Genomic DNA, 25,076 nt, shown 5'->3' with positions numbered 1-25,076 from the left:
ATACACACACACACACACACACACACACACACACACACACAAACATGTTTGAGACATCTTTTTGAAATTACCCTGAGAGTCTGCCCCACATTGAAATGGGATTAACATCAGCAACTGACTTTGAAATGTATGATAAAAATATGAGTCGAGAGAGAGAGTTGGATAGATGTGTGATAAAGCAAACAGCAAAATGTTCATTACAGAATCTGATGGGTAGGAATATGGGTGTTCATGGGACAATTATTTCAATATGTTAAAAAAATTTTAAATAAAATGTTAAACCAAAGCCTTTACAATAAAAGCAACCAGACACACAAACAACTCAATCATCCTACTTTTATTGCCTCTACTTGCTTCTTTATGCCATGGAAATGTTCATTTCCAGGTGAGGGTATCCAAGGACTGATACCATGAGCTGGGTGACTACCCAGTTCACAGGCTGGTATGGGGCTGTTGGATCCTGAAGCGAAAAGAGGACTTGGTGAATCTGCTGGGGACAAGGGAGTGAGCAAGACAAGACGACCTGGATGAAAGTATGGAGCCCCCAGTGACTCCAGGTTATCCCAATGATTCCAGTAACAGACCAAGCATGCCCAGAAACACCAACCAGGGCCTGAACCAAAGAGTCTGGAACCTTCATATTTTGTCTACCCAAAACACCAAACAAAGGTTCAATGGTCCTTTGTACCAATGAGCACACTGGATCCTGCTCAGAGCCCTCTCCTGCCTTTAATGCCTTCCACCTTCCACATGAAAAGCACTTGGAAAGACGTTCCACACCAACAGTCATCAGAAAATGCAAATTAAACCCACATCCACTTGTTTCATTTTAAGAAAATATCCCCGTGGTCTTATTAAAGTCTGATTTACACAGAATAAAATCCATCCATTTCCAAGTATCTAATTTGGTGAATTTTAATCACTGCCTATGATTGTGTAAGTACCACCATAGATAATCAAGATATAGCTCTTTCCCTAAAGAAAGTTCCTTCTTCTTGTCCCTTTCCACCCCATCCCCTCCCTGGCTCGAGTTGGCTGGACACAGGTAGCAGTACCTTGTCTGCTGCTTTCTTTCACCATAGTTTATTTACTTACTTACTTATTTATTTATTTTTGAGATGGAGTCTCACTCTATCGCCCAGGCTAGAGTGCCGTGGCGCAATCTTGGCTCACTGCAAGCTCCGCCTCCTGGGTTCACACCATTCTCCTGCCTCAGCCTCCTGAGTAGCTGGGACTACAGGTGCCTGCCACCACGCCTAGCTAATTTTTTGTATTTTTAGTAGAGACGGGGTTTCACCATGTTAGCCAGGATGGTCTCGATCTCCTGACCTTGTGCTCTACCCACCTCGGCCTCCCAAAGTGCTGGGATTACAGGCGTGAGACACCACACCCGGCCTCTTTTACCGTAGTTTTGCCTTTAGTAGAAGTCCATAAAAATGGTATCATACAGTATATGGTCATTTGCGTTCACTTAGCATAATGTTTTTGAGATTTGGCCACGTGTATGTGTACTAATATGTCCTTCCTTTTCACTGCTGAGTAATATTCTTTTTTTTTTTTTTTTTTTTTTTTTTTGAGAAAGAGTCTTGCTCTGTCACCCAGGCTGGAGTCCAGTGGCACGATCTCAGCTCACTGCAACCTCCGCCTCCCGGATTCAAGTGATTCTTCTGCCTCAGCCTCCAAAGTACCTGGGATTACAGGCACCCACCACCACGCTCAGCTAATTTTTTGTATTTTTTGTAAAGATGGGGTTTCGCCATGTTGGCCAGGCTGGTCTCAAACTCCCGACCGCAAGTGATCCATCCACCTCAGCCTCCCAAAGTGTGGGGATTACAAACGTGAGCCACCACGCCCGGCCCTGTAGTATTCTAATGTATGAATGTCTCACTATTTGTTTCTCCATTTATCAGTTGATGGACACTTGGATCATTTCCACTTTTTTGGTGATTACAAATAATGCTTCTGGGAACATCTGCATACATGACTTTTTTTTGTAGACATATGTTTTTATTTCTCTTGGGTAAATACCTAGGAGTATAATTTATGGGTTGGATGGTAAATATATATTTACCCTTATAAGCCACATTCATAACTGTTTTCAAAGTGGCTGTAGCCTCTTGCATTCCCACCAGAAATGCATGAGAGTTCCAGTTGCTTCATATTCTCACCAACACTTCTTGTTTTCCATCTTTTAAACTTAACTGTACTAGTGGGTGTGCAGTAGTAATGTATTGTGGTTTTAATTCGCATTTCTGTTGACTGATGAAGAGCAGCATCTTTTCATACGCTTCTTTGCCATCCATGTATTCTCTTTTTGTGCAGTGTGCCTTTTCAAACCTTTTGCCCATTTTTACTGGGGTCTGGACTGTCTTATTGAGTTACAAGAGCTCTTTATATATTCTGGATATGGGCTCTTTGTTGGATATATGTTTTGCCAAAAATTTCTCTCAGGGCGTGGCTTGGCTTTTTATTTTCTTGACTATGTCTTTTGAAGAGCAAAGGTTTTCAATCTTGGTGAAGTCCATTTATCACTTTTTCACTCATTGCAAAAATAATAATCCACACCCTGGATTTTGGAAGGCAGTAACCAGTATAGAACTGCTTTGCCTATGCCAACTATAAAATAAAAACTAAAGTCAAATCTGAAATTACTACATAATTAAAAATAAAGATGCTTTTTAAAGGTAAAGAGGGATGATAAAAAATGTCACCTCGTGGTTGTTCAGAACTTAACAATTTTCAAAGCTTGCTTATGTCATTCTTACAAGAATCTTCTGTGGGGCAAGGAGTAGGGACCTCCCTGAGCTAAAACATTTTCCCAAGTCATCTGTTTCAATTGGATGCTTCAAGAAGACACAACGAAGTAAAAATTGTGCCACTGGCTGGTTACAGTGGCTCATGCCTATAATCCCAGCAGCACTTTGGGAGGCCGGGACAGGAGGGTTGCTTGGGGCAAGGATGTGCCATTTTTTAAAAAATTGCAAATTTGACAATATCTATCAAAATTGACCAACATGTATGCTTTGACCCAGCCATCCCGCTGCTAGGATTTAGGTCACAGTACATTTGGACACATCAGCAGAGATATATGTGAGGATGCTCACTCTAACAATGTTTCTAAGCACAGAAAAAGTGATCAACCTCAATGTTTACCAACAGGAGACCTATGAAATAGATTACTCTTCAACTAATCAACTGAATGGGATATCATGCAGCCATAATAATGAGAGGGCTTTATACTTCTCCACCTCAATCACTTGATCTCTTTGCTGTTTCTCCTGCCAGCACCTTTGTGCTGCTGTTCCCTCTGGCTGGAATGCTCTTCCCACAAACATCCACATGGCATATCTCCGATCTCCTAAAAGGCTAGGATCAAAGGTCACCTTCCCCCTGGCCACCCTTTAATAACTGTCACCCTCACCCCATCCATCACAACCCTCTTTCTCTGTTTCCATTTTCTCATTTGGATTTAATATCACCTCTCAACTGCAAAATTCAGTTATTTGTTTTGTTTATTGCCTGTCTTCCCACATTAAAGCATTAGCCTGCTGAACCTGGGATTTTTGTCTAATTTGCTCACTGTCAATAGCTGCAGTGCCTGGCTCATAAGAGGGACTCATGAATATTTGTTAAATGAATAAATAGGTGCTAATTTGGAAAACTGTCTAAGATGTATGAAGTGAGAAAAGCAAGTGGCAGTAAAGCATATACATTTTGGATGCTAACAAAAGACAGTAGAGATATAGACATACACATACACAGATGTGCACATATACACACACACACATACGTATACATACCACGCACACACATATGTATACATATAAACACACATTGGTGCATACATTCCGGGAAAGAGCCTAGATGTTAAAAAGTAGTTCGCTCTAAGTAGGGGAAATTAGGGACTTTTACTTGTCTTATTTCTCCCCATTCATGGTTGCACATAATACATATGTCTGTGTAGTTTCCAGATATTTGAATAATATATAAGTGATATTCATTTTTACATATTCATATTGCAAATATTCATTAATTGGTATCAATGTATTAATATCCATTACTAATATATTGATGGCTAATAATATTTATAGAAATAGTACATACAATATACACATATAAAATATATAAATTATAGGCCAGATATGGTGGCTCACACCTGCAATCCCAGCACTTTGGGAGGCTGAGGCGGGCAGATCACCTGAGGCCAGGAGCTTGAGACCAGCCTGGCCAACATGGTGAAACCCCGACTCTACTAAAAATACAAAAATTAGCTGGGCTTGCTGGTGGGCGCCTGTAATCCCAGCTAGTTGGGATGCCTCTTGAACCCAGGAGGCAGAGGTTGCAGTGAGCCAAGATCGTGCCACTGGACTCCAGCCTGGATGACAGAGTGAGACTCTGTCTCAAAAAAATAAATAAATAATATACAAAATATAGGAATTATATCTAAATAATAATATGCATACATGCATATGCATATATATGCACATATATACATACATAGAGTATGGAAAAATTATATCTTCTATAACAGCAATACTAAAAAGCCATCAGTACTGCCCCTTCCCATGTAATCCCTTCACGTCACCACATTCAGGTGACATGTTCTGCTCATCTTCCCAAGAGGGCTCCCTGCTCCCTCTCAAGCTGCGCTGAGCTGCAGTCCATCTGCCCAGGCCCTGCCACCTGGGGGACGGGGCTTGTTTGCAGAGCAAGGTATTTCTGTTTGCCTAAGTTTTTATGGGTGGAGACAGGGAAGCCATTTGAAAAATCTGCACAGATGAGCGTGGACTCACTCAGCATGCTCTGGCTCTGAGCTCTTCACACTCAGGTAGTTAAAGAGAAGCCGCTGGGAATGATGAGAGGTTAAAATGCCATAAGGAGAGTAAACAAGCCTCAAACAGGTGCAGAACAGGTGCTAACTGGCTCTGAGCCCACGCAAACCTGCCCTTCTCAGCGCCTGGCGGAGATCACCATCTCACCCTGAAAACCTCAGGGGACCCACAGAATCCCATCATTCTAGCTCAGGGTTTCTTAACTTTGGCACCATAGGTATTTGGGGCTGGATGATTTTCTGTTGTGAGGGGCCATGTGTTCACTGTAGGATATTTAGCAGCATCCCTGGCCACTACCCACTAGATGCCAGTAGCATCCCTGAGCTGTGACAATAAAAATGCCTCCAGGCATTGCCAAATGTCCTCTGGGGGACACTGTCACCCCAGGTTGAGAACCACTGGTTTAACTGCTTTCATAAGTCAGCAAATGACCCGGGCTCTCCAGCCAAAAGGTTTTCCAGGCTCTTGCCAGCCTGGAATTTGGTGGCGTGAGATTCCCCCACTGTTGACCCTGACCATAAACTCAGAGGTCACAGGTGCTCAGGGAGGTCACGGAGCAAGCATGTCGAGGGCATGGACTGGCGCTTCTATTTGCCTGCTTGGGTATCTGAGCAGAGATGGCTGTGTGGTCACCAAAGCCTGTTCACTCTCTCCCTCAACATGTAGCTGGACTACATTTCCCAGCCTCTCCTGCAGAGTTTCAGCCAGTAGAATATGAATAGAATTGGAAGTGGAAGTGATGTGCATTACTTCTAGGCTTGGCCCATGAACACTTCCCATGCAGTCCTCAACTCTCTCTCCTCCCCAACCACCAGCTAGAGAAGAAACCCCCCAAGGCCAGAGAAGATGGCAGAGCCATGAGATGGAAGGCGCCTGGGCTGCTGAATCACCACATGGAAGGTCACTCATGACAGGATCCTCAAAGGACCATGGTGCAAGAAAGAAATAAGATTCTGGTCCAGGCTGGGTGGCTCATGCCTGTAATCTCAGCACTTTGGGAGGCTGAGATGGGAAAATTGCCTGAGGCCAGGAGTTCAAGACCAGCTTGGGCAAAATAGTCACACCCCATCTCTATGAAAAATTTTTTTAAATGGCAGGAATGGTGGCACACACCTGTAGTCCCAGCTACTCAGGAGATGGAGGCGGGAGGATCACTTGAGCCCAGGAGTTCAAGGCTGCAGTGAGCTAAGATCGTGCCACTGCATTCCAGCCTGGGCGACAGAGCAAGACCCTGTCTCAAAAAATAATAATAATAGAAAAGAAAAGAAAACAAAAGAAAAGAAAACAAAAGAAAAGAAAACAAAAGAAAAGAAAAGAAATAAGCTTCTATGGTGTCAAACCACAAAACCTTGGCAGCTGATCTGTTACAGCAGCTAGCCATACCTTAACTGATACAGTGACTTCTAGCTTTGTAGTGAGTCATGTGAGATCTCTGAGCTTCAGTTTCCTTCCCTGTAAAATGGGAAAACATCAGAACCTACCTTGTCTGGTTGTTGTGAGATCAGTTGAGACAGTGCTTATAAAGTACTTGGGACAGCAATTGGAGGATTCTAAGACTTTAATAAATGTTGGCTATTTTTATTATAAGAGCTATCACTAAATTCCTGCCCCTCGTCCAAGTTAGTAGCTCTTCCCATGATGTCTTTTGTGCCTTCTTTTCCAAGCCACACTTAGTAACTTGGAAAAGTACAACTTGCCCTAGTCCTCAAGTGCCTTAGAAACTTATTGAGTCTTAGAGGCACTTCTTGTAATGAGGCTGGGGCCCTTATTTTATCATGAGGTTGTCCGGACATATCTTTTTTTTTTTAGATGGAGTTTTTTCGCTCTTGTTGCCCAGGCTGGAGTGCAATGGTGCGATCTCGGCTCACCGCAACCTCTGCCTCCTGGGTTCAAGTGATTCTCCTGCCTCAGCCTCCCGAGTAGCTGGGATTACAAGCATGCGCCAACCATGCCCGGCTAATTTTCTTTTTAGTAGAGACAGGGTTTCTCCATGTTGGTCAGGCTGGTCGGCTGATCTCGAATTCCCAACCTCAGGTGATCCGCCCGCCTCGGCCTCCCAAAGTGCTGGGATTACAGGTGTGAGCCACCGTGCCTGGCCAGATCAGGCATATTTTAAGTGTCCTGGCTTCTCTTTACCAGACAGGCCACCAAGAGGGTAAGGGTGACCTTGCACAAGGATGGAAGAGGAACCCACCCACAAATCATCCAAAGGCTGCATCCTCTCTGCTTCTCTAGCCCAAATACAATTAAGCAGCATAAGATCCCAAAGCAGACATCTAAGGGGAACTTTGGCAGCCACATCAGCAGATACTCTCCCTGGTTCCTGGACCAGTCACTCAAGATCCTCAAGGAAGTGAACAACAGGCCCCAAATAGCCTCCTGTGGCCAGTGTGGGCATCTGCTCATGAAGACAGAGGCGAAGATCTTTTGCCCACTGCCCGCTCTACTGACTCTTCACCCACCTGTTTGCTTTGTTTTACTTGGTAAATAATGCCCTTGCCTATGGCTGTTTCTAAAAATAATTTCCATGATAAGCCAACTACATTCTGTCCTGCTCTAATGCAGGGCATGGGGGGAGGCAGAAACCCAGAGAAGCAGTTTTCATGTCGACTCACAAATAGGAAGAGAGAGAAAATTACACCCACTGAGCATCTGCTGTGTGCTAAGTCCTTGCATGCATGTCATCTCACCCAGTTCTTCATGGAGCCAGGAGCCATATCTCTTCTTCAGTTCTGTTTCCTCCATGCCTATCAGCCGTAGGCACACTATAGGTGTTCAATACTCACCATCTAAGACTGGGTGTGGTGGCTCATGCCTATAATCCTAGGACTTTGGGAGGCTGAGACGGGCAGATTGCTTGAGCCCAGGAGTTCAAGACCAGCCTGGGCAACATGGCGAAACCCCATCTCTACAAAAAAAAGTACAAAAATTAGCTGGGCATGGTGGCACACACCTATAGTCCCAGCTACTCAGGAGGCTGAGGTGAGAGGATCACTTGGGCCTAGGGAGGTCGAGGCTGCAGTGAGCTGAGATTGTGCCACTGCACTCCAGCCTGGGCAACAGAGTGAGACCCCATCTCAAAAAAAATTTGTTTAATTTTAAAAAAATGTATCATCTAAGTTCCTTGCTATAGTCTCTGCTAATTGCTCAGACCTCATTGCCTAATTCACTCCATACATTCACTATGTTTTGGACACTCTGGCCTTCTTTCTCTTCTTTGAACAAAATAAGCTCATTCCTGCCCCAGGGCCTTTGCACAATTCCCTCTGTCTAGAATGCTGCTTTCCTCCATCCTTGCACTGCTGGCCCTTTCTTACCTTATATATCAAATTTAGAGTAATTTTCCAGGCCTTCTCTGTTGGCTCACTCCACTATTATTTAGCTGTTTGTTTATTTATCATTTAACTCACCCCAACTAGAATGTCAAAGTCATGAAAGGATGAATTTTTTGTTTTTCTGTGTTTCTTCAGCAACTAATGCAGCACCTCAACAAAGCAGGGGCTAAACACTTGAGACATATAACCCAGTAACTGAGAGCTCAGATTCTAGTCCCGATGATCAGGGTTTGAATCCTGGCTCCAGGATCCTAGGTAAGCTACTTGTCACCCTATTGTTGCGTCACTTTCCTCTTCCATAAAATGGCAATAATCACTCCTACTGATGGTAGCAAAGGGCCATCTGGAGCAGCCATTGCCATTGCTCTGGCTGTGGTGGTCAGGGGCAGGTGCGGGGAATGGGCAGTGGTGGCGGGAGAAACTGCAGGAGTGGCAGCAGTGGTGGTGGGACCCCTGTACCCTGTGTCCCTGTGCCCCACGTGCCCAAGGCAGCCAACTGTGCTGTCCCCACCCTTGCATGACTGGATGGGACCCACTCCCAGGCCCAGAGCCTCTGTGACTCCCGACCCTGGCATGCATCACCTCTCTCTGCCCCTGCCATAGCTGTGGGGAGGGTACAGGAAGGAGGTGGATGGTCCTCAGAGCCTGCCCCCAGGAACCTTCACTGGAGCCTGCTGCCCTAGGGGCCGCTGCAATGGAACTGGGCTGAGCCATCCACCAGCGGGAGAGCAGTGCGGTCAGGCATGGAAGAGTGGGCAGAGAGTGGCCCAGCGAGGACCTGGGCCCCCGCCCCAGGCTGCCAGGAGGTGCGGCCAGGGCTGCACACTCCAGCATGCTCCAGAGTGGGTGGGAATAGTCACAAGCGGGATCCCTGCCTCTTCCAAAATGGCAGGGAGGGAGCTTCCTGGGTGCAGCCGCAGCCACCTAGCACAGATGCAGACCCAGGCATCTATGCACTCTTGGGGGCCCAGGAAAGCACCCTTCCCTCCCCACCCCCAATCCTCCATCCTGCCTTTGCTGCCTGGCTCCTCCCTGCTTTCAGCACCCACTCCTATCTCGGAGCAAAGTCAGAACTGAGCCTAGGTGCTGTGGCCCCCTAGCCAGGTGTGCACATGCTTGGGGCAGTGCTGACATGACAGCCCCCTGATGCCTTGGCCCCCTCCAGACTTTGGGTGCCAGCAAGCATGAGAGGGAGGCCCAGGAGGAGGGGCCGAGGACAGTCCACCACTGTCTCAAAATTAAGACCCTGCATGAACAGCCTGAGCACCATGAGCAGCCTGGCCTGAGCAGCAGGAGACAGACAGGCTTCTGGGCAGAAGAGGGCTGGTCCCTGGTGAAGCCCCACCTTCAAACCAGGAAGGGCCTGAAGCCTGGGGGCCAGGCCACCAGTCCCATGGACCAGAGTGGAAACTTCTGGTGCTTTTCCCTGGGCACGCCCATGGCTGCCCATGGACCAATCAGCATACACTTCCTCCCCACTGAGGCCCGTAAAAACCCTGGACTCAGCCAGACTCAGGGTAGAGAACAGAGAGACGATGGGTAGACCACAGGCTGACCAGGTGCTGACAGCTGGACACTTGGATGACCTGCCTAGCAGAGAGAAGCTATCCTCTCTGCTGAGAGCTGAATACTCGTTGGGACACCCTGGCTACAGAGAGGAGCTACCTGTTACAGGTCTCCTCTGAGCTGTTGTATTGCTCAATAAAGCTCCTCTTCGTCTTGCTCACCCTCCACTTGTCTGCGTACCTCATTCTTCCTGGATGCAGGACAAGAACTCAGGGCCTGCCAAATGGCAGGGCTAAAAGAGCTGTAACACAAACAGGGCTGAAACACGCCCCTTGTTTGCCACGTTACAGGCAACAAGAAGGAGAGAAGAAAGAAGGAGAGGAGAGCTGCAGCCCTTCAGAGGGCCCAGGCCCGGGAGCTCCCCAAGCCAGGTTTGTGACTCCCCGCTTTGGGGCCCTGCAGTTCCTGGTGTCTCCAACCTTCTGGGCACCACTGTGTTCCCCAGTGCCAGCCATTGAAGCTGCTTGTGGTGAGCCTGGGCCAGCCACAGCCTCGCAGTGAGCCAGCACCCATGCTGCCACCTGGAACTACCTGCCCCACTGCAGCAGCTGGTGTGCCTGACTGCGCACAGTGGCTGAACCCCCTGCTCGCTTGCTCATATAACCCTTGCTACTCTGTTCCGGTCTCTTCAGAGGCATGGGATCCAGCCTGGTAGTGTGAGCCAAGCACAGCCTGCCAGGATGAGTGGGCCCAGTGGGTCCGGGCAAAACTCAGACAAAGGCACCACCAGGCACAGTGGACAGAGAAGCAACACCCTCAATGATCTCATAACACTATGTCATAGCGTTTCTATGCAGATTAAATGAGTTAATTCATTTGAAATACTTGGAGCAGTGCCTGGCACACAGGAAGCACTATTTAAGTGTTTGCCATTATTACCATCAAATACTGCATGAACAACCCTGAGATAGATTTTATATGCATCTGATAGAAGAAAAGTAAGAGGCTGAAAGAAATTAAAAGGTTCTGCTCAAAATGATACAGCACTAAACTCTGGGAGTCTGGTTTTCTAAGCCAAAGCTATTTCCACTACAGCACATTTCCTCAAAATGTAGGCAGACAGGTGACACTAGAAGCTGTGCCCTGCAGGCCCTGGCATTTTAAATTTTTATTATACATATATTTTAAATGTTTAATTAATTAATTAATTAATTTTGAGACAGGGTCTTACTCTGTTGTCCGGGCTGGAGTGCAGTGGTATGATTATAGCTCACTGCAGCCTCCAACTCCTGGGCTCAAGCGATCCTCCCACTTTGGCCTCCTGAGTAGCTGGGACTACAGCCACACGCCACCATATGTCCAGCTAATTTTTTTCATTTATTTTATGTAGAGATGCGGTCTTTCTATGTTGCCCAGACTGGTCTTAAACTCCTGGCCCCAAGCAATCCTCCTTCCCCGGCCTTCCAAAGTGCTGGGATTACAGGTATAAGCCATGGCACCTGGCCAGGCCCTGGCATTTTAAAAGTTAAGCATTCTGCTGACTGGCAGCTCTGGACTGGGAAAGTCAGAATGAGATGATGGATAGAAGGGACGTCTGAAAGCATATTCTTGGTTTCTGGTTTGATTTCGTGCATAGGTCTTCATCTCGAACCTACCCAGGTGCTGGCCTTGGCTTCTGAGCATAAGATTGCATCTTGCCACCACCAAGGCACAAAGCAAGCCTGAAATCTGGCCTCTACTGAACCCCTTGTATAGCTCAGGCCCTGCAGGCACATATGTGGTTGGATAAACCCTCAGCTCCCCGATGCCTTCCCCCCTGGGGATCTGCCTGGAACAAGGTTCTATCCAAAGGCACCAGAGTCATTAAACAGCCATACAAGTGGAATAAAAACCCTCAGGAGCCCTGGCAGCTGACCTGGTCTTCAAAAGCTGCCACTGGAACCCATAATGGATGTGTACAATCCAGCCAAGTTCTACCACCTGGTGGATGTTGGCAGACTCAAGGAGCTCTCAGGAGGAGAAGTTGAGGTCAGAGTGCTACTGGGGGCTCTGCCAGGAGAACCCCAGGGTGACAGGTCAGGTCTATTCTTCCATCTCCTGACCACCTGGCTAGAGTTCTGGCCTCTGCCCACATCCAGGTTCAACACCACAATCAACTGAGCCCTTGCTTTATGCCAAGCACTGCACTGAGCCCATTTACACACCATTTCCTTTTGTCCCCACAATAGCCTGTGAGGTGGGAACTGAGATCTACAGACAAGAAATCTTGATTCAGAAGAGATAAGTAACTTGGCCAAGATAGGGAATGGTCCTTTACATCTGATCCATCAGCACGTTCTGTTGATCCTACCTCCAACATTATAGTCCAGTGAGTGACTTCTCTGAAAACCTTCTGCCACCTCTCCAGTCCAAGCTGCCATTAACACAGTGGTCTTTCAGATGATTCTCCTCTCAACAGCTGGAAGGACATTTTTCAAACATCTAAGCCACATCACTTCCCTGGTCAACATCCTCCAAAGACATCTCAAGGTACTTAGAAAAAACCATCAGCTTCTTATCCTACAGGCTCTACTTGATCTCCCCACTGATATTTCTGCAAACTCATAGTCCCCCAACCCTGCTCTGGCCAGATTGGGGTGACACGGGAGAACAGAGAAAGGGTCTCCTAGCTATTCAAAGTGATGCAGGGCAGGTGAGCCCCAAAGTAGGGCTTAGTCTGCGAGAGTTCCTGGGTTTGCCCGGGGAAAGAATTAAAGGGTGAGCTGGTGGTAGGGTAGAAGAAAACAGCTTTATTGAAGCAGCAGTGTGACAGCTCTGTGACTGCTCCTGCAGAGCAGTGCTACCCCATAGGCAGTGTGCTGAGTAGCAGCTCAGGGCAGTGTTGTAATCGTATTTATACCTACGTTTAATTACATGTAGATTAAAATGTGGATTATGCAGAAATTTCTAGGAAAAGAGTGGCAACTTTTGGGTTGTCGGGTCATTGCCGTGGAAAGGGATGGTAACTCCAAGGTGTTGCCATGGCAATGGTAAACTGACATGGCGCACTGTTGGGCGTGTCTTATGGAAAGCTGTTTTCCCCCATCCCTGTTTTAGCTAGCCCTCAATTTGGTCCAGTGTCCAAGTCCCACCTCCTGCCTCAGACCAGCACAGGTGTCACCTGGAACTTATTAGAATACAGATGCTCAGGTGCCCCCTCAGGCTTATGGGATCAGAAACTGCATTTTAACAAGACCCCCAGTTGATTCACAGGAACATCAATGTCGTGGTTAAGAGTGAGTGAAAAGGGCTTTGGAACCAAGCAGCTTTAAGTTGGAAGCTCAGCTCAACCGCTCACCAGCTGGATGACTTTGCACGGTTGCTAGTTACTACCTAAACAGTGAAAAAGTAATCTTACCCAAAAAGAGGCCTAGCCTTTATCTTTGGCTCTTAGGGGCTGATCTCTAGGTCCCTGAAATGTTCTGCCTAAGAAGAGTATCTTTGTTTGCCTAGGGGCTTTGACTCTTGGCTAGCCTAGCAATGTGATTTATGATGGGGGCTCTAGGATCACATAGTATCAATTCAGACTTATGGAGAAACTGTTCATGAAAGGTCTTACCCAGACCCCTGGGAGGGGATAGAGACTGAAGATCAGCCACCTGAGCAGTATGTGATTGAGGCTCAGTGAAAACTCTGGATGCCAAAGGCGTGGCAAGCTTCCCTGGCTGGCTATACTGTGTGCATTGTTACACACAGTGACTGAGTAGAGGTAATGCTGTCTGTGACTCACAAGGCAGACAGATGACTAGAGTCTCAGAGTTTGACCCCTCCTGGACTCTGCCCTATGCATCTCCTCCCTTAGCTGATTTTAATTTGCACCCTTTTGCTGTAATAAAACTGTAAAAATAAGTAGCACTTTCCTGAGTTCTAGTAGTTTTTCTAGCAAATTATTGAACCTGAGGGAGGTTATAGGGGCCCTGAAATTGTAACCAACTGGTCTGAAGGGAGGTGGTCCTAGAGATCTCAGCACTTACAGCTGGTATCTGAAGTGAGGGCAGTTTTGGGTGAACTGTTCTCTCACTCTGCAGTTGGCTATACTCATTGCACTTCCCGCCCCTAAGCTTCGAGTTCCCCCAGCTGAAAAATGATCATAAAATAGATCATAACTTATATGTTTGTTGAATGATTAAATGAGAAAATCAACACACAGGTGGTTCATGATAAATAGAAGTATTACTGTCCCCATTGTTCAGACAAAAAAAAAAAACTGAGGTTCAGCGTGGTAAAGCAACTTGCCCACAATCACACAGAAGCCAGCTCTGGCTGACTTTGACCATGGTGCCACACAGCTTCCTCATGAGTTGCTAATGTTTTCTGAGAAGGGAAGAACAAGAGTGGTTTGGTTAAGCCAAGAGCCCAGCAATCTGGTAAGGAACTCAGGGGTTATCTGGGGTGAGTCGCCTGCCTCCATGCCAATGCTCCCCACTGTTTTTTCTTCTTTCCTTCTGGGATTCATGTGACATAAATGTTCTGGAATCCATGTGACATGAACATTAAACTTTTTGATATTTCTCCATGGGTCTTCCCACCCTTTTCTTTCCCCCTGATTTTTTCACTCTCTGTTGAATAATTTCTCTGGATCTGTCTTGGAGCCCACTAACACCTTCCTCTGTCACCTCCATTCTGCTATTGAGTCCATCCAGCAAATATTTTATTTCAGTTCTAAAATTTCCACGTAATTCTAATATCTTCTATTTCTCTGTTGATCTGCTGACATTTTCTACCTTATCATTCTTTTCAAGAGGTTTCACCCTTACTTCTTGGAGCATGATTATAATAGTTGCTTCAAAGTCTTCATCTGATAATTCTAATATCTGGGCCATCTTGTGGCTGGCATCTGTTGATTACACTTTCTCTAAGAATTTGCCAGATTTTGCTAATTCTTCGTAAATCAAGTCATTTTGGGTTGTATCCTGGACATTGTTAATATTATGAGACTCTAGGTCTTGCTTAAATCCTGTTGAATATGTTGACTTTTTAAGAAATTGACATGGAAAAGTTCAGGCTACAAGTTCTATCCTGCCTTCTGTTTGCTGTTATTTTGATATCAGTTCAGTTTTCAAAGGCTTTGCAATGCTATTCGTATCTGCCCCTCAGATGTGTCCCCAAGGGACCTAGGTGGTGAGCCACCCTATAGTTTGGTTTTCAGTGTCTTTAGTAAACTGTTTAGAATAATATCTACTTGTGCAGCTTGGAGATGAGTCCAGTAGTACATACACAGTTCTATGGAATCCATTCTTAAGTTCTTCCCCTTTATAATACTCCCCATACTGTAGCTGCCAGGGGCTCACTTTTGTGGTCCTCTGGCTTTAATCCCTTCACTCTGCAGCTCACTTCCCATGACTGGTCTGGCGCTAAGTGCCTACTGCCAGGTCTTGCTCTGACCTATCTCCCATACTGCCAATCCCAAGGAACTTCAGGGAGCACAAACATCTGGTTCTGCATCTGGGTTGGCACAGATTTGCTGTCAATTCCTGGCTCCCAGACATCATACCACTGGCAGCTTTGGAATGATGGTGAACAGGTGAGGGAGATGCTGGGGAAACAACCACAGGCTGCTGGGCTGAGCTATTAAATACCTCCAAAACACCAGGTTTTCAACTGTTTCACAGACTGCAATGATTAAAACAGCAGATATAATTTTCCAAGTGGCCACTTCTGGATGGGCCCACAGGCTGATTTGCCTTTAACCCCCATAAAAAGAATGATTGCTACATTTTACACAAAAGTAAGCTGGAGCTCAGAGAGGCAGTATCACTTGCTTGAGGTCACACAGCTGATTTATCATGGGGCCAAGATTCAAACTCAAGCCTGTGTAATTCCAGGTCCTGCTCTTCTATGGCAGGGTCCATCAATTATCATCATCATCATCATCAATCATATTTCGCATTTATTGGGCACTAACTGTACAAGGCACTTTCTAAAGGTTTTTATATAAAATAGTGAGATTTTCAGCATCAGAGGAAAGGTAAAAATAAATATATAAAATAAAAATTGAGATTGGAAGCTCATAACAGAGGAGAAACCTGAGATCCATCAAAAGAATAGTTTGCCTGATGCCTATACACTTGCTAGGTGGTAATAGTGAATTTCTTTCTTTTCTTTTCTATTTTTTTTTTTTTTTTGAGACAGGGTCTCATACTGTCCCCCAGGCTGGAGTGCAGTGGCGTGATCATAGTTTACTGCAGCCTTGGACTCCTGGGTTCAAGTGATCCTTCCAACTCAGCCTCCTGAGTAGCTGGGACTACAGGCACACACCACCATGCCCGGGTAATTTTTTAAATTTTTGTGGAGATAAGGTCTCGCTATGTTGCCCAGGCTGGTCTTGAACTCCTGGCCTCAAGCAATCCTCCTGCCTAGGCCTCCCATATTGCTGGGATTATAGGTATGAGATGTGAACCACTGTGACTGGCCAAAAGGTGAAATTTGAACCAAACTGTAGCTCACTCCAATCCATACTCTGAATAGCCATGCAACCCTCTCTCTATGAGGCAGAGCTGAGCTGGGTGCTCACTAAGTCAGGCTAGAAGGGGAAAAGACAGAGGCTGCTGCATGGCTGCAGAGAGAAGGTATGTCATGGGTGGGCTGTGGCCAGGGTGGGGCTGTGGGGAAGCATCTGTGCCCTGGAACAAGCCCACACATCTCTCCATCCCAACAGAATTTCAGGCTCTCTCAGAATGCTGTGCCCCACTCAGAATTCCTTCCTCTTCTCTTCTCTGCTGGAGACCCTCTGCCTCTCCACTGTCCTGCTTCCCAAACTCCAACACTTTTTATTTTTAATTTAATTTTATTTTTTGAGACAGAGTGTCACTCTGCTGCCCAGGTTAGAGTGCAGTGGCATAATCCTAGCTCACTGCAGCCTTGACCTCCTGGACTCAAGTGATCCTCCCACCTCAGCCTCCTGAGTAGCTGGGATGACAGACATGCACCACCATGACCAGCTAATTTTTAATTTTTTTTTTTTTTTTTTAGAAATGGGATCTTGCTATATGCCCAGACTGGTCTTGAACTCTTGTACTCAAGTGATTTTCCTGCCTCGGCCTCCCAAAGTACTGGGATTATACATGTGAGTCACCGTGGCTGGCCCCCAACCCCTTTAAAGAACATCCTCCAGTACCCATTTGACCTGGGGTCTTTCCAAGCAAGAGGCTGGCATGCTGCCCTCCAGCCCTCCCATCCATTCCCTGCCGCGCCTTCCCACCCATCTCATCTCACCAGCAGATTCAATTAGCTGATTTGATGCTACAGCTGCAGAAAGCCAAGCAATTATGGAACACAGACCAGGTGCCTTGGCACTCACTCTCACAGAGGGGCCTGGGAGGCCTCCAGACAGACAGCAGGGCATGAGGGAGGCGGAACAGTAGAGGCAAAGATTGGCCAACCCAGCCTGCACAAGAGAGCCACCTGGGAGCTTTGAAGAATACAGGTGCCTTCCAAAACCCCAAAAAACCCAGATGCCTGGGTTGATTCAGTTTATCTGTTCTTGGAACTGGGCATCAGAATTTTTTTAAAGTCCCTGAGTAACACTAATGTACAGACAGGGTTAGGGAGTCAAATGATGTGCAGGGGTAGGGACCAATGCTAGAGAGTTTATTTATTTATTTATTTATTTATTGAGACAGGGACTGGCTCCATCACCTAGACTGGAGTGCAGTGCCGCAATCTCGGGTCACTGCAACCTCCACCTCCCAAGGCTCAAGCGATCCTCCCACCTAAGCTCTTGAGTAGCTGGGACTACAGGCATGCACCACCACACCCAGCTAATTTTTGTATTTTTAGTAGAGATGGGGTTTTGCCATGCTGCCCAGGCTAGTCTCAAACTCCTGGACTCAAACGATCCACCCCCTTCAGCCTCTCAAAGTGCTGGGATTAGAGGTGTGAGCCACTGTGCCGAGCCAAGGGTTTAATTCTGATTAATGCACTGGCATAATCAATCATCACTCACCCTGATGCCCTTCCTGGGTCTATTTGTTTCCCAAAATGTGTCTGCAGCCCCACAGCATCGGCATCACCTGGGAACTGTTAGAAATGCAGAATTCCAGGCCCACCTTGGCCTCCTGAGTTACTGAGTCAGAATTTGCATTTTAATAAATCCCTGGGCGACGCAGATGCATGTGAAAATAGAGACGCCACATTCTCTAGTCTTAGAGAGACACCAAGGGTTGGCAAAAATTGAGGCATGTCTGTCATTGCCTTGTTTCTTTTCTGTGTATTCCATAGCTGTCCCGCACTGGTTATTATTGATGAGGCCCCTCTAAGCCTATGCCCTGGTCAATTCCTGCAGCAGGCAGCAGGGTGTGGGGGTCTTTCATGCCAACCCCTGGCAGTCTTAGCTCCCAGGTTGAAATATGACGTCAGCCTCCATTTCTCTTCTGGGGCTGGAGCCCGGCCGACCTCTCTGCATCCCCTGCAATCCTCTCTGCTGATTAATACCTCCTCGTCCTTCAGCTCCCAGCTCACGTGTCAGTTCCTCTCACTCCACGGACTGGGTCAGACACTCTGAAATGTGCCCTGCATCGCTCCTTCAGAGCCCTTAGACCAATTTACAATTCAATTGTTATTGGTGCGGCATTTAATTAATGTCCGTCTGCCTGTATTAGAATTAAGCTCCATGAGAACACAGGCCTTGAATGTCTGGTTCTCTGTCGAATACATAACATCTAGCACTGTGCCAGGTACATAGTAGGTGCTCCAAAAATTTAATCAGTAAGGACAGACACATGGTCAGCTCCTGCCCCAGGAAGCTGGTCCCACCCCCTCCCACCTCAGCCATAACAGGTGGCCAGCAAGCAGCAGTTCCTCCACCTGCCTTCCCCCAGGCTTTGGGAACGCTTCTTAAGCCAAGGGCCACTTGACCAAGTTTGCCAAGGGAACAAGACATTTTTTCTTTTCTTTTCTTTTCTTTTTTTTGAGATGGAGTTTCACTCTTGTCGCCCAGGCTGGAGTGCTATGGCATGATCTTAGCCTCTCGAGTAGCTGGGATAACAGGCACCTGCTACCGTGCCCAGCTAATTTTTGTATTTTTAGTAGAAACGGGGTTACACCATGTTGGCCAGGCTAGTCCCGAACTCCTGACCTCAGGTGATCCGCCCACTTCGGCCTCCCAAAGTGCTGAGATTACAGGAATGGGCCACGACGCCTGGCCTCCAGAACTTTTCTTATCTTCCCCAAATGAAAGTCTGCACCCATTAAATAATAACTCCCCATCCTGTCCTTCCCCCAGCCCCTGATAATCTCTATTCTACTTTCTGTCTATGAATTTGACTACTCTAGGTATTTCACATCAATGAAATGATATAGTATTTGTCCTCTCATATCTGGCTTGTTTCACTTAGCATAATGTCTTCCAGCTTCATCCATGTTGTAGCATGGGTCAGAATTTCTTTCCTGTTTAAGACTGAGTAATAGTCCATTGTATGTATGCACCACTTTGTTTACCCATTTATCTGTCAATGAGTGTTCAGGTTGCTTCCCCCTGTTGGTGGTTGTAAGGAAAGCTGCTATGAACGTAGGTGTACAAATAACAGTTTGTTTTCAATTCTTTTCGGTATATACCTACAAGTGCAATTGCTAGATCACATGGTAATTCTATTTTTAACTTTTTGAAGATTTGCCATTAAGCTGCATTTCTTTTTTCTGGCTTTCTGATATGGTTTGCATCTGTGTCCCCACCCAAATCTCAAGTGAAATTGTAAACACTAATGTTGGAGGTGGGGCCTGGTGGGAGGTGATGGATCATAAGAGTGGATTTCTCATGAATGGTTTATCATCATCTCCCTTGGTACTATATAGCGAGTGAGTTCTCCTGAGATCTGCTTGTTTAAAAGTGTGTGGCACCTCCCCCTTCACTCTCTTCCTCCTGCACTGGCCATGTAAGGTGCACGCTCCCTCTTTCCCTTCCTCCATGATTGTACATTTCCTGAGGCCTCCTGGGAAGCCAAGCAGATGCCAGCCTCATGCTTCCTGTACAGCCTGAGGAACCATGAGCCAATTAAACTCTTTTCTTTATAAATTACCCAGTCTTAGGTATTTTATTGTAACAATGCGAGAACAGACCAATACACTTTCTTTCCTTCTTTTTCCCCACATCCAGTAAAAGCCCAATCACCTCAGTGGCCAGCTCCACTTTACTTTGGTTCAGTAAACCTTCCTGAATTTCCTGGAAGCCCTCTGGGCTGTGTGTTGCTCTCTTGGGTGGTGAAAAGCAATTTTACCCCTCTTTTCATTTTTTTATTTTTAAACTTCAGCTGCAGAAACCACCTGATTGAAAATTGCAGATGAATCCTCCTCCCACATAGGAAAACAAGTGTTCAGAAAGTCCAGCTTACCAGCTAATTACAGGCTTTTACCAGAGATTCACGGCAAATGCTAAATTGCAGGTCAACCTTACTTTTGTTATGAAGTGTTTGGAAACATGCTAATAGGCTGGGTTTTGGATCCTCGGCCTAGAGGTGACAGCTCTTTCCCTCAGTGGACAAATAAAGCAGGTTAGAACTTATGAATTTGAGTTCAGGAGAACTGTAGCTTTGCTGAGATACATACCAGCTTAAGACACCGTTCTCATATTATTCCAGCCAGTACCCTTTACATAAAATGCCACCCTAGCTGGGATTTCCACTCACAGCTGTGGTTCGGAACAATGAATGAGCAATAGAAATATCTGGGGTATTTTTTAAAAATAGCTACTTATAGATGCTTGGTGCCTCAGCCTAGTCCAGCTGCTTTGGAGTCTCTGCGGGATGTAGTGCAGCCATTGGTAGCATTTTAAAGCCCCCAGGTAACTCTAGGGTACTGTCAGGGTTGAGAATCCCTGATTTAAGGGGGCGGGCAGGCAATGCTTCCTTCTCCAGAAAGAATATTTTCAATGAGCTTTTAACCAGAGGAGCATGAACTTCCAAGCCAGGGGCCCAAAACTTGCAGGAGAGAAGTGGGTCTTCTGTGAATGGACAGTACAGGACTTCCCTGATAGCATCAGCTGACCACTGCCCCAGCTGACAGTTGCCACCTGAAGTGCTGTGGGTTGAATAAAAGATGTATGGGGGGGTGTGGTGTGACTACCCTTCTAGTTTGAGCCTTATGAGGTAACCATATGGAATTCAAGGAATTCAAAAAAACCTCTGCAACTATATGCAAAATTTTCCATACTTCCATGTATTTTTCTGGAGTTCTAATCACAATCCCTGAAGCTCTGTCATACTCCCCACCCCCAGAATAAACAACCTCAGCTTTTATCATGCTACATCATGCAACAGTATCTAATGCAGTTATTACAAATAAAACGTTAAATCCATTTGTATTCATATTGATCTGAAGGCAACGAACACATTCATTGTTAATTAAAACAAAGCAAGTGTCAGTGTGGTATCCATGGAAGGTCCTGGTAAGCTTCGCCAGGGCAGGGATTAGGTCTGTTTTGTTCACTGCTCTATTCCCAGAACTTGGAAGCACTGCCTGGCACAGAAGGTGTTTAATACACACTTGTTGAATTCATGAATAATGTTTTAAAGGAACAGAACCCTCTGTATGTGGATATTGTTTGTGTGAACAAGGAAAAAAGTGTGGAATGATACACAGCAGAACATTAAAGGCATGACTTCAGGGAGAAGGAACTGGAAAGGGGAAGGCATTAAAGGAAGACATGAGGCCAGGCGTGGTGGCTCATGTCTGTAATCCCAGCACTTTGGGAGGCCGAGGTGGGCTGATTGCTTGAGGTCAGGAGTTTGAGACTGGCCTGGCCAACATGGTAAAACCCCATCTCTACAATAAATACAAAAAATTATCCAGGCATGGTGGCGTGCACCTATAATCCCAAGTACCGAGGAGGCTAAGGCACGAGAATTGCTTGAGCCTGGGAGGCAGAGCTTGCAGTGAGCTGAGATCATGCCACTGCACTCCAACTGGATGACAGAATGAGACTGTCTCCAAAAAAAAAGCGGGGGGAAGGATTCCACAGCAAGAAAACACTCTGAAATAAACAAAACTGCATGAGGGGGTGAGAAGGCGGTGGCTGCCCCACGGGCGTGGGAGAAAAAAGGAAAACATTAAACTTTCCCTTTAATAATAGTTAACAGTTCTAGAGTGCTTACTATGGGCAGCACAGTGCTCTGCACCGTGTGTTTATTGAGCTCACTGAATGCACATAACAATCCTGTGAAGTGTCCTGTATTGGTATCCCCATTTTACAGCTGAGAAAACCTAAGCACGCAGATCTTGCCCACGGTCACCAAAGTAGATGAGTGGTAAAGCCAGGACCCAGACGCCAGCTCCCCAGCACAGGCACATAACCCCTGTTCTCCTCTGATTCTCTGTCCTTACACATCATTTCATGGTGTCATTCATTATAACACGTGTGTGCTACATTTATCATGAAATGTTAAGTAAAATATGAAGTGTCAGGACTTTCCATGGAGGCTCTCAGTTTCCCCTGGGGTCCTCTCCTCATCTAAGCTTACAATAGGAGGTCCCTTATTCTCAGCAGGGACTTGGGAAAAGAGACTTCATTTTTTATCTGGGTCTTGGTTTAATATACAATAGTTCCCACTGCCTGCCTGTCCACCATTTAAGGAGTCAGGGGTGACGGTCTTCTGTGTTGGCCTGAAACCTAGGAGAGAGTGAGGCCCTTGTCTAGTTGTAACTCCATCTGGACAGCAACCATCACAGACTGCATTAGAAGGGATCATTATATCTGCATAGGGCGGGCATCCCCTGATTCAATGCAGACTCTATGGGTGACAGGCCTTGAGAAAGCCCAGAACCAACCTGCTTCGAAGGGGTCTCAGAGGATAGACATTTGCAATCTTGGTGAGAAGGAGCAATAAGTTTATATAGGGGAAATCTTGGACGCAAGGGTTTCTTAGCCATGGATTGATTTCTTGGGAGACCTGGAGCCCAGGTTTCTAGACAAGATCTAACCAGAGGAGAGTTTCCAGTTACCCTGGAGAAGGATGTCTCGAAAGATGATGTCAGATCCTCAATGCTAGCCCTACCTGGGTGCTTGAGGAAATATAGATCCCTTGATATGTGGAGCTGGCAAAACCAGAGCTTGAATCCTGATTCTATCAGCTTGAGACTTTGTGTAGGTTGTTTAGGTTTTAAGCCTCAGTCCCTAGATCTGTAAGTTGAGGATGAAGAGATCAACTTGACAGGGTGGGTTATGGTGAATGTTAGCAGTGATATAGGGAAGTACACACTGTAATTAGAACACAAGAAATAATAACCATTACTCCTACTAACTCTATCCCTGTTGTGGTGAGTAGCTTCTAAGATGACTCCCAGTGGTTCCCACCTCCCACTCTCCATACCCTTGTGTAATCCCTTCCTCTTGAATGTGGGCTGGACCTAGTGAATTGCTTCTAGTGAATAGAATATAATGAAAGTAATAGGATGTCATTTCCAGTATTAGATTACAAAAAGACTCTTCCTTGCCATTCTTGCTCCCTCACTTGACCTCTCTGATGAAAGCCATGTTGTGAGTTGTTCTATGGTGAAGCCCATGTGGCAAGGAATTGAGGAAGGTCACTGGCCAACAACCAGGAAGGAACTGAGGTCCCCAGTTCAACAGCCTGCAGGGAACTAAATCCTGCTGAAAACTGTGAGTGAGCTTGAAAATAGATCCTCCCCCAGTTGAGACTTCAGATGAGACTGCAGCCTTAGCCAATACCTTGATTGCAGCCTTGTCAGAGATATTCAGACATTCAGACAGAACTATACAGCAAAGCTTTGTATGCCTGAATTTCTGACCCATAGGGACCATGAGATATAAATGTTTGTTGTTTCAAGCTACTAAATTTTGGGGTGATTTATTATGCAGCAATAAATAACTAATATACCCTGGAAATAATACATTAGATTACACCCTGGAAAAATTGACTAAATTCTACCAGACAGTGGCACAAGAAGCCTCTACTTAAATACTATATCCTCTGGGAAGACTTTAAAAATCCCCTTCCCTGAGTTAGGTGACCCTGTTTTTTCATATGTTTCTCTATTTGACTTCAGGGAACTTGAATCATCACCACCATCATCATCAAAACTAACACATAGAGAGTGCTTATTATGTACCAAGTATATTCCAAAGTCATAAGTCATTTACTGTTCACAACAAACCTATGCCACAAGTACTATTATTGTTCACATTTTGTAGTGAGGAAACTGAAGCTCAGAGGAGTTAAGTAACTTGCCAAAGACCTCAGTTATTATGTGGCAGTCTGAGGAAATTTGGCTCGAGTCCACATTTCTAACAATTATATTATAGGGCTCTATGAGTCCTGCCCCAGTTCATAGATGTTAAGTGGGTTCAATCCCAGGTAGTTGAACACCAGACATTAAGTTCTTAAGTGTAACTCTCTCTAGATGCCTTCTGTCTATAGGACAGTAAGTTGAACATGCCTCACCTGGAGTTCATCAGGTTTTGGAATGCTACCTACCTGTAAACACTAGGCTGGCATTTTCCAGTTCTTCTTGGGGAACTTTGAAGCTGAAGGATTCATTGTAGAAAGGATCAATTGTGCCTCTTAAGAAGGATGTCTTCTTGGTTTTCACAAGTTTGAGTCCATGCACCAGCTGGATTTTCACAAAGGGGTCTGAAAATTAGACACAGTATCATAGAATGTTGGAGATCATGAAACCTAATCTGTCCAGTCATTCTGCCATTCAATCTCCCATCCATCTTTTTATTCCTCCATTCTTCTATCCATCCACTCCTTCAACTTTTCATTCATCTCATAATCCATCCATTCATCCACCTGTTTATCCATCCATCCATCTTCCCATCCGTCAGTTCACTGATCCATTCATCATCTCACCATACTTTTATCTATCCATTTTCTATCCATCCAATTTCTCATCTATTTGACAGTTCAACAATCCATCCATCTATTATCCATCCATTTTCCCATCCATCTGCTTATCCCTTTCCCTCTTCCTTTAGCCATCTAATATTTGTTGAGCTCCTACCATATGTCAGCATTGTGTTCATTTTACAGATGAGAAAACTGAGGACTCAAGGTGAGAAATCAGTTTTTAAAGATCTTGCTGGTGGACACAGAACCAGACTCAGAGCCTGCCCTGGATTTCTGTATGAGGAAACCCATTATCATTTCAGTGAGCCCATAGCCCATATACAGGAGAATTGAGATGGCAGAATTATAATTCATTTTTAGATCATTTTATAGTTTACAAAGGGATTCATGTACTTTATCTAATTTAATATTTGTTTAAACAACTTATCAAGATGAATACTGTTACTATGTCAATTTTTGAGATTGAGAAATTGAGGCACATAGTGGTTACGTAACTTCCCCAAAGCCACATCATTTGCAAGCCACATCATTTGACTCCTAAACCCTTAATGATTTTATCATAC

The 25,076-nt window shown here is 45.7% G+C and overlaps 1 protein-coding gene across 6 annotated transcripts in view; it reads right to left on the bottom strand.

Moving 5' to 3' along the window:
* The window catches only part of SYT17 (synaptotagmin 17), a 95,760-nt gene that overhangs the window by 17,934 nt on the left and 52,750 nt on the right, over nucleotides 1-25,076 (bottom strand). For all 6 annotated transcript variants that reach the window (XM_055252883.2, XM_055252887.2, XM_055252885.2 and 3 more), the window contains one exon: nucleotides 24,139-24,294. In XM_055252883.2, coding sequence (XP_055108858.2) covers nucleotides 24,139-24,294 — 156 coding nt within the window. The remainder of the gene's footprint in view (nucleotides 1-24,138; nucleotides 24,295-25,076) is intronic.

The sequence above is a fragment of the Symphalangus syndactylus genome, chromosome 18 (assembly GCF_028878055.3).
Source record: "Symphalangus syndactylus isolate Jambi chromosome 18, NHGRI_mSymSyn1-v2.1_pri, whole genome shotgun sequence".
Taxonomy (NCBI): Eukaryota; Metazoa; Chordata; class Mammalia; order Primates; family Hylobatidae; genus Symphalangus; species Symphalangus syndactylus.
Note: the sequence above shows the minus strand (reverse complement) of the source record. Positions and strands in the feature narration are given on the sequence as shown.